General features: G+C 37.1%; 1 protein-coding gene across 1 annotated transcript; it reads right to left on the bottom strand.

Annotated features, from left to right (window-relative positions):
• Positions 1–91: 91 nt before the first annotated feature.
• LOC149616169 (uncharacterized) lies at positions 92–17,003 on the bottom strand. Its single transcript, XM_089856975.1, has 8 exons — positions 16,885–17,003; positions 14,690–16,810; positions 13,603–13,792; positions 12,863–13,120; positions 11,861–12,025; positions 10,781–10,927; positions 3,484–3,608; positions 92–2,259 (listed from the first exon to the last, which is right to left on the bottom strand). The coding sequence occupies exons 2-8, from the start codon at positions 16,766–16,768 to the stop codon at positions 580–582; spliced, it is 4,644 nt and encodes a 1,547-aa protein (XP_089713101.1). The 5' UTR covers positions 16,769–16,810; positions 16,885–17,003; the 3' UTR covers positions 92–579.

Below are 17,003 nucleotides of genomic sequence, written 5' to 3'. Positions count from 1 at the left end.
TGATAAAACTGGTCTCCTCCCATAGAGGCCCATGTTAAAACCAGACGGGTTTGAATTTTAGACCGAACCTATGTTATTCTCATTTTTAGGGTTGATTGAGGGGGCTTCTATAGCGCGTGCAGCCAGCGTCATCAAGTGGGCTATGATTTCACTAATGACCCTGTTTTTTGTAAAGCCTTGACCATATATTTATGTATTAAACGAATATGACGGCCGTTATATCAGTAGTACGCCTTTGATTAAAAAATTAGCTAATTAAATAGCTATAATTACCAAATATTTATCATTGGAGATTGGAGATTTGTTCCGATGATCGGATTGAGTTAATTAATGCCCTCATTTTTTGTAATTGTTCATTGTAAATCGTTTCATAATTAATGCCCTCACTACTAGTCCTAAAAAATTTGGACAGCGAAGTTTAAATTAAAATCGCAAAGTAATTTCATTTGATATGTCCCCATTTATAGGGATTATTCACTATTAAAAGTGTTTGTATGAGTAATGGCACCTCCCTGCATTTGGCTACGTTACGCACTATGAGAAATTAACATGGAGTGCCACTACTCTATAAGTAAAAAATTAACAATATTTTTCGAGTTTACCCCCTTGATCGATATCATCATCTGATTCATGATAGGGCATTTCAGCCCGCGTGGTTTTCATCAAAATTGTAGCAAACTGTGGCTGAATAATAAAATCTTTCAAGGCCTCAATACACCACAATTTGCCATAGACTGTCAAAATGACCGCGTATTTTCCCGGTCTTTCTTCCCTAAAATCGATATCAATATTTTTCAATCGACCTAAATTTTTCAACGTTTCTCTTACTGAACTTTCATTTCTTATTATAAACTTCTTAAAGTTATCTTTGGAGCGATTTTTTCCAAGATCCAATGGGAAAATGATCTGTTCCCTAAAATCCTTAGTCAAATTTCCCATTCTCTTTAACTCCGCGTCTCTTTCGCTTTCAGTCGTGTACCAAAGTTTTCCCGTGGTTGATAAAGTAGATAACGTCACCAAAGCTAACATCCCTAATTCACTATCTCTATAACTTTGGGAGCTTCTCACGGTGTAACAATGTGAACTCAGATCTCTTAAAAACTTTATAGTTAATTGTGCCGCGGATGCCTTGGGGTTTTCTTTAAGGTACTCGTTGCTTTTTGCTACTACGAGATTTTTAATATACGGTTTTTCGCTATTCAATCCCCTAATTGATAAAAATTTCTCATAGTGTCCCACCCAAAGCCTAATTACATTCTGAACCACCAATGCAGTATATTCCGAAACATCCATACTATTTTTATCATCTTCATTTATCAAATTTAAATTTTCAATAAATGTTTCCGCACTCTGTTCAGCCACACTAATTGACATCCTACCTCTTTTCAAAGCTGCCTGAGCTTTCAATAACCCCATAAGTTCAGGTACAGTCCATGGTAACCCTAAACAAGCCGAGGACCCGTTAAGTTTCGCACTGTACGCAACAACGTACCACGCCGAGATTTTTCGTAACATTTTTTCTAAAACGTTATTGCTTTGTACTTTAGGGTTTATTGGATCCGAAGCTTCAATAAAGCATTGGCTAATTACACCATTAGCTTTATCTTTAATAGTTTTTACGGATAATCCCTTTGGATTTGGGAGATTTTCAACCTCGGGTAGAAATTCCTCCATAAATTTCTGTCTACATTTTTTAAAGACGTTCGGAATGATACAACCTAAAGCCATATCCATATTTTCCTTTGAGTTTTTACCCTGAAAGGTTTTCTCGATTTTTTTAATGGCGCCTGACATAATTTCCCCTTCTTTAGTTATATTAAACATTTTAGCAGGGGCCATGAGTAAATGAATATATTCCTGTAATAATTTTTCAGCGTCCGCTTTATATTCCTCCCATCCTTCGTATATCAGATCTTCATCCAAGGAAACTTCAACTTCATCGTCTAAAATTTCCGAAAACATTTCGATTCTTTTGCAATTACGGTAAAGTTTTCCCAGACACTTATTTGAAAGATAACTTTTCTTAGATTGGTATTTTTCCATGAAATCCGGATACATTACGGGTCTTTCATTAAAGGCCAGCTCTTCCGGTTTACCACTTTTTGCAAAGTCAAGGGTGACTGAGTATTTCTTAGCAATACGGATTAATCTATCACCAAATATACTCTCAGAATCAGCGAGAGCCAAGTGAGCGCTAGCAATCAGACCAACGCAATCGTCTAGAATGTACTGGCACATGAATTTGGTCATATCTTCTACCTGTTAAAATTTTGGGGCTAACAAATTAGAATGTACACATAGTGAAGATTACCCAGGGGTGTGCGGGTATTATACCCGATACCCGAAACACTGCCAACTCTAATACTAGGCCTTGAAATGTACGACAGAAGCATATTTTATGTGACATTTTGAATTTGCGCTTAGTGACCGTTAGATGGCTCTTTTCTGAGGCGAATTTTCGCGATGACGAAAGTAAATTCGTACTGCGCAGTCTCGCATGACGTCACGTCTTTCGCTCATGGCTGACCAGGGTGGGAAATAAGGATTTTTTAAACTACTAAATAAAATGATCCATGACCATTGACCAGGGCACATCGTCTGCTAAACTAGAGAAGTGGGTAATTAAAATATTGGAGTTTATAATGTCTGTGTCCGAATTCAGCTGCCAAAGAAATCTCCTCCTACCTCTCCTAAGCTCGCTCATTGGTCAATCAAAATCAAACTTAAGGCATTTCATTGGCAGTGGCAGGTTTTGGGAAAAACTTAAGGGCTGTGATAGGTTGGAATTTCCATGCAGACGCCATTGACAGGTGTCAAAACGTACACCAAATTTAAACTAGTATTTTTCGAACTCGGAAACCGTTCAGCATCATGAACCGGTTTTTTGCTTTCTTTTTCGAGCCGAACTTAGCAGATTACACTTCGTCGTTGCTAACAATTTCCCATAGTTTTGAATTTGCCGCCAGTTTAAAACCTCAGAAAAGCGACATCTAGCGCCATTTGTGAAATCCTAACTGCCATCCCCCTTTTATTCCTATCGCAAGGCCTAGTATTAGACAAGGCAGTGCCCGAAACACATTTTTTAGGACCCGAACGGGTACCCGAGTCCCAATTTTAAGCCTTTGCCAATACCCGCCGAGTCTGACGGGTCCAGTTTATGACGTTACCGCGCGTGTTTCAATACTTCTGCCTTTCATAATTAAATAATTTAATTAATATTGTTTAATGAATTACACTATGGGGGATAATGACTCAGCTTTGAAATCTAGCTTTTAATTGGACTGTAAGGAAAAGCAGAGACCCGAATTGGACCCGAAAGCTAATTTTGGGGATTTTGAAGGACCCGAAGACCCGACGGGTAATTGAAAATTGGACCCGATACACGCGGGTACAATTTTCTATTACCCGGAATTTACCCGACAACCAAAGATCTGGACCCGCACAGCCCTGATATTACCACAATGTTTTCGACGATAATCTTACCTTGATATTATTATTCACAATAGGCTTAATGTCATTGGAATAATCCATGGGTTCTGCATTGATCCTCTCAAAGAACATTTTTTCATACCAAATTACAACATATTCATCACCATCCAAATCAGAACCTGAAAAGAACCATGACCTTAACAATGGGCTTTCTAGTCTTTATTATTAAACCGCATGTTGGACCAAATTTTAAGCATGGAAAATATATCAAACATTTAGACATTTCCTAATGTAAATATGGACGCTCTGACAAAGCCCTGCGAGTTTCCGTTTTTTTTTTTAAATATTAATTATTTAGCAATTACTCCCTAAATCGGCAATCATTGGCTAATGATAAGTTTACTAATGTAGAAAAGATGTTTCTATTCACAAAAAACTCTTCCAACAGGTTAATGAAACAATAATAATAATATTGGGCTTTATTCATCTGTACTAAACGTTTTGTTTAGTACAGGCAACTGCAGTCCTGACTGCCCTTAAATATTTTATTTAAGTCATACCACTATTAAACCAAGAACGAATTCAGGATACCATAAGAACGTTGAAACAAGGCAATGCTGGCGCCATGAAGTCATACTTTTCATAACATGAGGGAGGGGCCTATTTTTGGGAATATGGAAAATGGAGTCTCCTAGGTCTAGGAGTGTTGGTGTCGGTGTCAAGAAAAAAAATTTTTAAATCGTTAATGATGAACTGATATATTTAAAAAGAGTGCTTATAAAGAATCTAGTTTTTTTTCTATTAGAGAGCCTGATTTATCTGGGACAAAGTCAGTACAACGGATTTCCCAAACTTCGCCGTGTAACGCCAAGGCTTAAGACCAGAGAAGCTGAATGTGATACTAGCCACTTTAATTGATTTATAACCCACCGATGGCGCTAAAAACGGATTTTAAGGCGTTACCTAGAACGAAGGCGGTAACGGTTTTCGAAAGAAGTATGACTTCATGGTACCAGGGGACAATTTTACCATTCCACCACGGAGCTGTATTGTAGAAGGAGTAGAGACTCGTAGCTTCCCCTCTACTAAAAAAAGCTAGACCTTATTTGTCCATAAAAAGGGGGTATGAATTTTGACCCTCCCTCCAAACCTAGGCGAGCCCATGTAAACAATAAAGATGGCCGCGAGCTACGAACGTTCAGGAGGGTTAAGCCTCGGTCTTTTGTGTATCGAGTCCGACTGTCCGAGTGAAGGGAGTTTCTCAACGGTTTGCAAATCTTATTTAAATTTTTATTACTATTATTTCTATTTATATTAATTATAATATGGAAAATATTCAAAGAATTAAGCCGGGAAAGAAGAAAACGGACGCCTTCTTTAAAACACGTGACGTCAGAGATTTACATTGGCTCGGTATGCGCGAAAATTGTGAGTGGAGCACTAGTACGCTTATGTCTAGGCCCTAGAGGCCTAGTCTCTGTTCAAATTATTATTCTCTGTTACCAAATAATGCATGCACGAACGACAAACTGTTGCTAAGTTAATTTATTAGATTAGATTAAAATATATTTAGGTTCATAATACAAGTTTGAAAGAACTGGTTATAAAATAAATCATTGAGGATTAGACTTATATCTTGATGCATCCTTACACCACGAGATCATAATTGAGACTAACTTATTCATCAAAAAACTATTAGCAGACAACAACTTCTAGGGCGGGGCTTTCATTGTCACATGATACATATCAAGGTAAAAATAGATCTCATTATCTTAGGCCTATTTCCTTATCTTATCTGATTTCCAACATGCTCCCCTATTTTTGTCTTGATATTCATCCAATATTTTCTTTTTAGTAATTTAAATAAATTAAAGTATTCGTTAACGTTTAGTGATTGACATAATAATATTAATAGTTATTCAAAAATATTCGTTAACTTTTAGTAACTTACAATATTAATGGTTATCAATAATACAATTTCATCATTTTACAGAAATCATCAAATTTTCTTGAGGCTATCGCCTTTGTAAATAAATCAGCAATATTGTTATTAGATCTTACAAATGCTATATTAACGAGTCCCTTTTCCACACATTCTCTTACATAATGGTATCTAATATCGATATGTTTTGTGCGTCTATTTTCTATGTTGTTTCGTGATAACGATATTGACGCTTGATTGTCACAAAATATATCCGGTGTTTTAACATTATTTTCCAACTGAAGAGTTGTTATCATTTCATTAATAATCCTATGGAGCCAGACTACTTCTTTCGCGGTTTCTGCTAAGGCTATGTATTCCGCTTCTGTGCTAGACTGTGCGACGCAGTCCTGTTTTGCTGATCTCCATGTAACGGGATTATCGCCGATGTTAATTATTACACCAGTCGTAGATTTACCATCGTCGAGGTCCATGCCGTAAGAAGCGTCGGTATAGGCTTCTATGGTAATGTAACTTAAGGCATGATAGTTCAGTCCATAATCACTAGTATCAAATACGTATTTTAAAATTGGCATTAAATTATCACAGTGTATTTGAGCTGGGTTTGATGAGTATCTGGACAACTTGGTAACCGCGTACATAATATCGGGTCGAGTGCGTTGTGCTAAGTACATCAGTATACCGATTAAGTTCCGATACGGAAAATCAACTGGGTATTCGTCTGGTGGGCATTGGTCTTTGCTGAATGTGATTCCCACTGGAATTGGTATTTTATATACCCTCTGCGTATCGATTGTCCATTCTCGTTTCAACTTATCTATATAACCACATTGATGGATATATGCGCTCCCTTTTGTCGACAGATCAAATTCGATCCCCAAGAAATACTTTAAGCCTCCCAAATCGTTTATATCAAATCTAGATCTTATTCGAGTCATTACGGTGTCCATTATCCCGTTATTTCTAGCTATAACTATGATGTCATCGACATAAACTAATATCACAGCATTCGTCTCATAAAGATATACGCAATTACATCCTTTTAGTTTTGTAAAGTTAAGTTCCTGGAGGACTTTGTCCAATTCTCGATACCACTGTCTGCCACTCTGTTTTAATCCATATAGAGCCTTCTGTAATTGCCAGACATGATCTTCCTTGCCTAATTCAACGAACCCTTTTGGTTGCTTCACATAGATGGTTTCATCTAAATTACCGTATAGGTAAGCGTTCTTTACGTCCAATTGTTTATGTGTCCATCCAAGGCATACGATGAATAGTAAAACGCAAACTCTGACTAACGAGAAATTGATCACGGGCGCATATGTCTCCGAGTAATCGAGATCCTGTTCTTGAGTGAAGCCTTGAGCAACCAATCTGGCTTTGTGCCGTATTGTTTCGCCTTTCGCGTTACTCTTGATAGCGTATACCCATCTTGTTCCGATCACTTTCTGATTAGGCTGTTTCTTGACTAAATCGTATACGTTTCGCTCTTTTATGGTCTTTAACTCAGTTTTCATGGCTTTGTCCCATTTCTCGGCATCTTGACTTTGCATCGCTTCTTCGTATGACTTGGGTACCGTAAGGCAATGGTAAGCTATGTTGCCTAGGTGTGACTTGCAATCCTTTTGTTTGTCCAATGGCTTGAAATCGAATTTGGTCATGTCATGTTTTATTCGTCGTTGCTTTAAGCATGCATCTACTTCACTATTTGAACGTAGTCTTTTGGTATCATCAGTTATGTAATAGACGTCGACTTTCCCTTTTGTTCTTCCTGACTTTCGAATGACTTCTTGTCTATACCATCCCTTAGGTAAATCTGGATCTTGTTCTTTGTGTCCTTCGCTCTGCTTTGGCTGTACACTTTTCTGCGCTGGTCTTTTAATTGTGACGTATTCTTCATTGTCCTGCCAGTCTTCATCGTCTCCTTCTTCATTCTTATCTTGTTGTTCTGGTCCTTGTTGTTCCGTCATTATATTTTGTTCGGCGTCTTCAAAAGGATCTTCTTCGTCTTCTTGGTCTTCTAGGTCACTTTGTCCTTCTATCTTGTCCTTTGTTTCCTCAGCAAACGTTACTTTCCTCTTGACTGGTTCTGGGTCTTTTCTGGTTATGACGTCTGGTTCCTCTGTTACATACGTATGGTCGCCAAGTTCACGATACATGTCCATCCCTAATCTATCTTCATTGAAGGTGACGTGTTTGCTTTCAATAATAGTATCTTGTTGGGGAAACCAAATCCTGTATCCCTTAGTCTTGACAGCGTAGCCGACCATTATACCTTGCTTCGCTCTGTTTTGTAGCTTATTCCTGTTTGGTTTCGGTACATGGGCATAAGCAATACAACCATATCGTCTCAAATGACGTACGCTGGGTGTTTTCCCTGACCAACGTGCCAAAGGTACTATGTTGGGTAGTTTTGCATGTGGTAATCGATTTGATAGATAGGTGAAGGCCAACGCTGCTTCCCCCCATAATTTCTGTGGTAAGTTAGAAGCCTCTAATAGTGTCCTGATGCCATCCAATAATGTGCGATTGTATCTTTCGCATACACCATTCATTTCCGGTGTGTATGGATTTGTTCTCTGTACATTAATGCCAAGTTGAGTACAATTCGTTTCAAACAGTCGGGAGCAGTATTCCATTCCATTATCAGTTCTTAACGTCTTAATCTGATGTCCTGTCTGCCTCTCCACGAATGCCTTATACTCCTGAAATCTCTTATACGCCTCATCTTTGGTTTGCATCATGTACACCGTGGCTCTCCTTGTATAATCGTCGATGAAGGTAATAATGTACCTTGCGCCACCTCGTGAAATAGTGGGTGCGGGTCCCCAAACGTCGCTATGTATAATTTCCAATACTTGTTTTGTTGCTATCGCAGTGATTGGTCTGGACGGGGCTTTTGTAGACTTGGATAATATACACGGTTGGCATATGCCTGCTCCCCCTTTGAGCTTTGGTAGGCCAACGACCATTTCGTGGTCCATCAGTGCTTTCATTCTGCTCTCACTTGGATGTCCTAACCGTTGATGCCACCTCATAACGTCGACCATGTTGCTAACATGTGATCTCTTTGTGACTTCCTGACATCTTATGTCTCGTTCTTCTCTGTGTATTTTGGCGTCGGTTATATATAGATTTTCATCCGTTAAACGAGCACTCAGAAAAAACTTGATTATCAAATTTCCTTACTGAAATGAGGTTTCTATTGTAGCCAGGTACATAAATAACATCTTTTAGCGTTATTATTTCTTCTCCGTCCCGTATCGATAAGTCTACCGTTCCTATCCCCATCGCTTTCGTGCCTCCCTCTGCAATTTCTACTACCGATTTCATTTCTTTATATTCTTGAAACCAATCCCTGTTGTTGCAGAAGTGATGTGATGCTCCAGTATCTAACACCCAATCTTCGTTATTCTTTACAGCTACTAAGGCAGATGCGAAAAACGCTCTTAGACTATCCCTTGAATTGTCCGATTTCTTATTTCCCTTTGACCTCCAACAATCTCGAGCGTAGTGTCCTTCTTTATCGCAATTATAACACCTCTGGTTTTGTCTTCTTTGTCGCGAAGGACTTCTGGTACGGCTCTTACTTCTAGGTCTTTGTTGTCCTCTATGTCTCATGGTTGAAGAGTAACCGGAGTGTGATGTTCCTACTATATCCTCATTATCTTCCCGCTTCTGTCTGTCATACTCAGCTATCAGTAACTCCTTAACGTTATCTGGGGTGAATTCGGAGTCTTTCCAATGGTATGCCAAAGATGCAACTTGTCTATATGTTGGTGGTAATTTATGTAGCATCTGGAATGCTATTTCTTTATCCGACACCGCTAATCCCATATCTTTAAGGTGTCCTGCTATGCTCATAACATTGCCTACATAGGTCGCCATAGATTCAGTAGGTTTATATCGACAGCTAATGAATTCTTCCCGTAAGTCTGCCATTCTTGCCTTTGATTTTGGTTCGTAAATCTTAGCTAATACATCCCAGGCTTCCTTGGCACTCTTCGATCGAGCTATTATCCTTTTATGAGTCTCATCCACCGCTAATGCTAACTTCGACATCGCCTTTTCTTCCCTTCTCTTATATGCCTTCCTTACAGTATCTGTGGCGGTTGTACCAGGGTCTACATCAGTCCCATCAATGATTCCCCACAAACCATAGTCTACTAAGGCCATTTTTATGTTGAACTTCCACAGTTCATAATTATCATCTTGTAATTTGCGAAAAGAAAACGAGCTGCCCGAGGCACCAAAATCATCGTCCGACATAGTGAACTGCTATATATTATTAACCCTTATGTCTATGTATAACACTTTCTGGTATAAGCTTACTGCATCTAATGGTTATGCACTATTATCTTAACTTGAATACCTCTTAGTCTAAATGTTACACAGTAATACTAATAATATTATACTAATATAATATAATAATCTTATAATAATATAGTCCTTTGAATATAGTCTCTTCTTATTTCTTGCTTGTACTATTGTTATTTTGACTCACCACTCGGTGCTTTCTTCTTGTCATTTCTGTGCCGTCTCGTATTCTCGAATGTTCTTTTCACTTTATACTTGTTTGATCACGTAAATGTTCCTAGTCTATTGCATGTCGTTCGTTCTTGTTAAGCCTAACCACGTTGCTCATCCTGTATGGCGTAATACCGTCTACCGCGCATGTCCGGAAATGTCGGTATGTCCAAGGCCCGTTCCGTAACCGTTGTGTTTAATTTAATGTGATATTTACCGCATTTATCAGATATAGTTCGTACACCGGGTCACTCGCGTTTATTTCACTATCACGGCGTCACGAAATTATTAGCATTATTGGTAACCACGCTCTGCTACCATGTTCAAATTATTATTCTCTGTTACCAAATAATGCATGCACGAACGACAAACTGTTGCTAAGTTAATTTATTAGATTAGATTAAAATATATTTAGGTTCATAATACAAGTTTGAAAGAACTGGTTATAAAATAAATCATTGAGGATTAGACTTATATCTTGATGCATCCTTACACCACGAGATCATAATTGAGACTAACTTATTCATCAAAAAACTATTAGCAGACAACAACTTCTAGGGCGGGGCTTTCATTGTCACATGATACATATCAAGGTAAAAATAGATCTCATTATCTTAGGCCTATTTCCTTATCTTATCTGATTTCCAACAGTCTCTACTCCTACAATACAGCTCCGTGATTCCACGTTCTTATGGTATCCTGAATTCGTTCTTGATTAAACTAATACTCTCAGTCTCAACAAGTGGTAGACATATCTTTCACAAACGAATAGTCACAAAGCTTGGGTCAGACTTAAAAAGTAAATTGCAAATTTCTCAAATTTTATATCTTTCGTTTAGTTTTTAATTATCAAAAGATCCCCAAAAATTAATTAATATTTACCAGCCATTTCGTCAGGATGTGGTCTAGGACCTTGCGCTGGGAAAACCAGACAATCTTTGATATGGTGAAGTTCCTTGACATCTACGGCCTCAAATTTTCTTACATCACCAGGATGCATACAAGGGTTTTTGGTCACCAAGACAGTCCCTGCAATTTTCACAACATTTTTAAGATTCTGTTTTTATAATTTATTCTAAAGGAATTGGTTGGCAACAGTGTGAATATCCATTGAATAGATCATTTTATCTTTTAAAACTCTTAGAATCCTTCATTATTCAGGGTTCATACAACTTTTGGAAAACAAATTTCCCTGAGATTTCCAGGCTTTCCCCCATATACTTCCCTGAAGTTTCCAGGTTTTTCCCCCTATATGGAGTATCCTATGGAGCAAATGTTAACAAAGGAGTTATAGGACTATTACATAATCAAAGGACATCCCCGTATCTCTAATATAACCAGAGTTATGAGCCTCCAAAGTATAGTGTAATGTTAATCCTATGGAGAGAATGTTCACGAACATTTTGCTTAATTACTCGGCCCCTGTTTGTCGTAGCTGTACGTTTTTAGTATGGTTAGATGGGGGATAAATATGACTATAACATACTCAAAGGGCATCCCCGTATCTCCAATATAACCAGAGTTTTGAGCCTCCAAAGTATAGTGTAATGTTAATCCTATGGAGGGTATGTTTACGGACATTTTGCTTAATAACTCGGCCCCTGTTTGTCGTAGCTGTACGTTTTTAGTATGGTTAGATGGGGGATAAATATGACTATAATATACTCAAAGGGCATCCCCGTATCTCTAATATAACCAGAGTTATGAGCCTCCAAAGTATAGTGTAATGTTAATCCTATGGAGAGAATGTTCACGAACATTTTGCTTAAATACTCGGCCCCTGTTTGACGCAAATTTCCCTGATTTCCCTGCATTTTATTAAAAATTCTAAATTTCCCTGAGTTTTCCCTGAGGTTTTTGTCAACTATTTATTTCCCTGATTATTCCAGGTTTTCCCTGTTTTCCAGGTTTGTATGAACCCTTTTATTAGAAATTCACCATGGTGCCCAAAAAGAAATAAACCTGTATAAACTGTCGCTGTTCGCGAAATTTTTCCTTCAATGGTAATGTCACTGTACTGAAAGAATAGCTGCCCATATTCCAAAGTTCCGGTTTCATCCACAACACCAAACATAGTACGACTGTAATCAAATGGCAATTGAATCCTCGCTTTGTGTTTCAGTTCCCCTATTTAGCGTAAGACACAATTTCAAGTTACAACGTACGTATCACACTTAAACTTTATAAGATATGTTCCATGAGAATGACACTACCTATATTTCATAACTAGCTGTTACCCGCGGCGTCGCTCGCTTGTAATAAGAACTTCCATCAAAATGATACACGGAATGGATAGATTTTACTGACGACTAATAATTTTGTAGCACCCTAGGAGCGAAGGCATTTGGCGTTGCCCGTCAGCCCGTCGGTACATTTTTTTATTACTTTTCACGCGGACATTATTTCATAAAGAAGGGTTTTTAAGTTTTTGGCCGCCATTTAAAAAGATGGCAACAAATCGAACAAGAAAGACATTTCAGCCCGTCTATAGGTTAAAGGAAACCAGTGTACTAAATATTTGTGAAATCAGTTCAAACGCGCGGACTTTGTTGCATAGAGAAGATTTTTTACATTTCTGGGCGCCATTTATTAAGATGGCGGCGGATTGGAAAAATCTTTCTTAGTACGCGCCTACTACTTATGAGTAACGTTCCTGCAAATTTTCAGCCTTCTAGGGCAAGTGGTTTGGGCTGGGCGTTGATTATCAGTCAGTCAGTCAGGACTTTGATTTATATAGATATAGATAATGCTAGAGACTTACAGCTCGAACTAGTTCGACAACGACGCGAGAATTGACTACACTCGGTTAGTTTTGCAGTCCAGACTGTACTGCGTCGATTTACGTGAATCTATGACCTACGTCACTTTATGACAAGCTCTCATTAACCAGTGTTACGCTTACGGAACATATCTTATAAACACACACCCGTTATTTAGTCCATATAAAATGATTCCTTTACTTACCAATAGCTTGACGATACAGGAACATAATCATGGGCTTAAAAAATGGTTCAGCCGAAAGGTCAAACCCACAATGATGAAGCCGGCTGTATGGTAATCTTAACGTTGCTCTCTCCTTCAGAATTTTCATCGCATCCTCACTATCCACAAGGCTTCCGATAATAGAGTTCAAAGCTGATGACTGAAGTTCAAGTAAATGATCTTCGCTAACACCCATTTGATCCAGAATTGTCACAAAAGGTCTATTAAGATACGCTCTTTCTGAAAAGAAGATACCCAGTAAGTCTAGACTCGGAATTATCAGGGTTCATACAACTTTTGGAAATAAATTTCCCTGAGATTTCCAGGTTTTTCCCCATATACTTCCCTGAGGTTTCCAGGTTTATCCCGTATATTGAGTATCCCATGGAGCAAATGCTATCGAAGGACGGGGGCAAATAGGACTATAACATGCTCAAAGGACATCCCCGTATCTCTAATATAACCAGAGTTATGAGCCTCCAAAGTATAGTGTAATGTTAATCCTATGGAGGGTATTTTTATGAACATTTTTCTTAATTACTCGGCCCCTGTTTGACAAAAATTTCCCTGATTTCCCTGAATTTTACTAAAAATTCGAAATTTCCCTGAGTTTTCCCTGAGGTTTTTGTCAACAATTTATTTCCCTGATTTTTCCAGGTTTTCCCTGTTTTCCAGATTTGTATGAACCCTGATTATAAATATTTCTTTGCAAATATCCTTACGTGGCTTGCTAACTTTTAAAATTTCAAGAGATTCTTGATTAGAATTGAATTTCCATTGACTTTGACGAAAGATAACTTTTTTCTGAGTGCCAAGCGTTGGATCAACAACCAACATTCCTTTGCATCCACCATAACGTATTTGAAACGCTGATGGATTGTCATCTGGATCAAGTTCCAAAGCTTGATAAATCTACAATTAAAATGATTTTTGTTTAAATCGAGGGGCTAGCCACTTACGAAATATGGTGTACAAGCCTTAAGAAATATATTTCAATATTTCGAGAAATATCGTAATATTGAGAAATATCGGAAATATAGGGAAATATCTGAAATATTGGGAAATAATGAGAAATATCGGAAATGTTGGGAAATAATGAGAAATATCGGAAATGTTGGGAAATAATGAGAAATATCGGAAATGTTGGGAAATAATGAGAAATATCGGAAATGTTGGGAAATAATGAGAAATATCGGAAATATTGGGAAATAATGAGAAATATCGGAAATATTGGGAAATAATGAGAAATATCGGAAATATTGGGAAATAATGAGAAATATCGGAAATATTGGGAAATAATGAGAAATATCGGAAATATTAGGAAATAATGAGAAATATCGGAAATATTAGGAAATAATGAGAAATATCGGAAATATTAAGAAATAATGAAATATTGGAAATTTAAGGGAAATATAGTGAAAATATTGGAAATTTTAGGAGAAATATCGGGAAATAAAGAAATACAAAAATAATAGAAATACTGAGAAATATTAGAAATACGAAGGAATAATCGAAATATTGGAAATTTTAGGAGAAATATCGGGAAATAAAGAAATACAAAAATAATAGAAATACTGAGAAATATTAGAAATGCGAAGGAATAATCGAAATATTGGAAATTTAAGGGAAATATAGTGAAAATATTGGAAATTTTAGGAGAAATATCGGGAAATAAAGAAATACAAAAATAATAGAAATAAATCGGAAATATTTGGAAATAAGAAATCTGGTGTACATTTTTTGGGGAAGTGAGTAGCCCCCTCGGTTTAAATTTAGGTAAATAATAGCTATTTCGAAAATATCAGTTACCATTTTGGCAACCGTTGGTGAGATTTTTCCAATACCATCAGTAAAATTGTATTCTTTCCCGTCTGGTGTTTTTATTATTGTATCTTTAACTGGTCCTTCCACATATTTTTTTGGCAAATTTATTCGCACCATGGCTTGGGACAAACTTTGACCCATACGAGCCATATATTTTGGCACATTATTGATCTGAGCAACATCTCCGATACTTTTTCTTAAATCCTCAGCTGTTCTCCCTTGACTGTCTTTGGCATAAAAGAACGTTCCGTGTTCTCTCAGTTGACTAGTTGATGAACCCAAAAACTCGTAGTTACGATTGCCTATTTTGAAACCAGCTGCCAATTTATCACCAACAAATTTGTTCAAGAATTGAATTTTGTTTTCCTTAATTCCGCAAAGAGTGAATGTCATCTGATCAAAATTATCATCTCGAACGGTGACTCTCATAGCGTGATCAGTATCACAATTTTCAAGCAAGGAACTTTTAAGTTGAGGAACTGGTGGTAGAAAAACGAATCTAGTGGGTGTCAATATTGCGCGTCTCATTTCAACCATTCTATTAGTGATATCGGCTTTGACTTGACTGACGTTGCGCTTTTCTTTATATTTGTTAAACAAATTACCCAAGGCTCGAACGAACCGCATGAAGCAACCTTTTTCCATGCAGCTGTTAATATCGTATAAAGATTTTTCTAAGGCTATTGGATTTTCTTCGGTCATTGCTTTAAGCATTTTATTAACCTCCGATAAATTGTTGTTAATATAAAGTTCATCTGGAACATTGTAACTGGCGGACAGAACGCACTTTAACGCGTAAAAGCAATTAAAGTTAGTTGATGGCACTGAAGGATTGGGAGGAACTTTTTTTAGCTCAATTACTTTGATAGGGGCAAAGTAAACCTTTATTTGACTACCGCAACAGCTAACTAACTGCTTAATTGCGTTGAATGAATCTTCTCCGACAAATTCGAGTTTAAACGTACGACATGTACCCAGAGTTTTGGCACTACAGAATGCATCGTTTTCCATCGTTTCTTGTTTACTCTGGACATTAATTTTTGGCATTAAGCTATCCGTTTTGGGTTTAGTATTTTTCTTCTTCTTTTTGGCATTTTTTGTTACATTCCCATCTATAACAACTGCAGTTTCTGAAGTTTTACCAAATGGGGTTGTAGTTTTGACGATTTTATAAATTTCATCGCTGTCATCGCCTCCAAAGCATACAGCTCGCATTAATGGAACCTGGTAAACATTAGAATTTGTCGAAACATATTGATAGAAATCATCATGGAATATTCCAGAAGATTCTTCTCCATCCTCAAAATCACACATGTCTTTATAATTTTTGTAGTTTTGATCAAATTCCTCTTCATCATAGTCGTCGTCAAATTTTCTGCGTTTCAATTCAACTTTCTTTAAGATTGGAGCGGAATAAATTTGTAAATAAAGATCGTATTTCGATACTGATAATTTATGGTTGCTTGTTTTCTCTTTTATGACGATTGATTGAATTGTATTGTAATTAATTTCCATACAATGCAAACGATGGCTTTTACCATCTTTCGTATCTCTCATAATTTGTTGCCGATCAGCTACAACAAACTTTATGACTATTTTGGAAAAATCATGTACAAAATCAACCTTCAGTTGCGTTATTCGTTTATTCGCGCTGTTTTTGGACCAAGAGCTGTTGTAATGTTCGACAAATGTATTCATGCCGATCAGAGATCCAAGAGAAAAGCTTTCAACACCAATTTCATTATTTCTCGTATTTATCACATCGAACGTTAAAGCTTTTTCAAAGACTAGCATGGATTCACCAATCCCTTCAAAAACATTAGTTTCGCATGATCTTGATATTATTCTTTTAATTTGGTCATAATCGCAGGAACTAAAATCACAATCAATTTTCATTATCAATTCTGAGTATGGAACATGATCATCTTTTTCTCTTTTCATTTCAACTACAAAGTTTTCATTTAATGTTTTGTTAAGTCGGCCTTTAACATATTTGAGTTCAGGTTCTTCATCTTTATGTGGTAGCAATAGAAAGTAGCTTTGGTAAGATTCCACTGCTTCCATTATGAAAATTAACTCTTTACACCTGATGCCAATTGCCAATTGCTGCATAAATAATTATACGCGATTTTGTAAGAGGGTAAATAATTCGCATTACATTACTTCAGTATTTACTATACTTTCAAATAAATGCCGGTATTTGTTTCATTCACGAAGAATAGGCCGTAGAATACTGATTTCAATAAGAGCTTACCGTTTTTAAATCCTTTAAAGGTTAACGTTAAACCATTGTACGTAG

The sequence above is a fragment of the Phalangium opilio genome, unplaced genomic scaffold (genome assembly GCF_054372755.1).
Source record: "Phalangium opilio isolate 3A_F unplaced genomic scaffold, DU_Popi_V2 ptg000217l_1, whole genome shotgun sequence".
NCBI lineage: Eukaryota > Metazoa > Arthropoda > Arachnida > Opiliones > Phalangiidae > Phalangium > Phalangium opilio.
Note: the sequence above shows the minus strand (reverse complement) of the source record. Positions and strands in the feature narration are given on the sequence as shown.

Coding starts and splice junctions, on each gene's coding strand:
- LOC149616169 (XM_089856975.1), bottom strand. CDS start 16,768: ATGGAAGCAGTGGAATCTTACCAAAGCTACTTTCTATTGCTACCACAT. Junction 13,793..14,689: donor CACCAACGGTTGCCAAAATG/GTAACTGATATT, acceptor TTTTAATTGTAG/ATTTATCAAGCTTTGGAACT. Junction 10,928..11,860: donor AACAGCGACAGTTTATACAG/GTTTATTTCTTT, acceptor TGAAAATTGCAG/GGACTGTCTTGGTGACCAAA.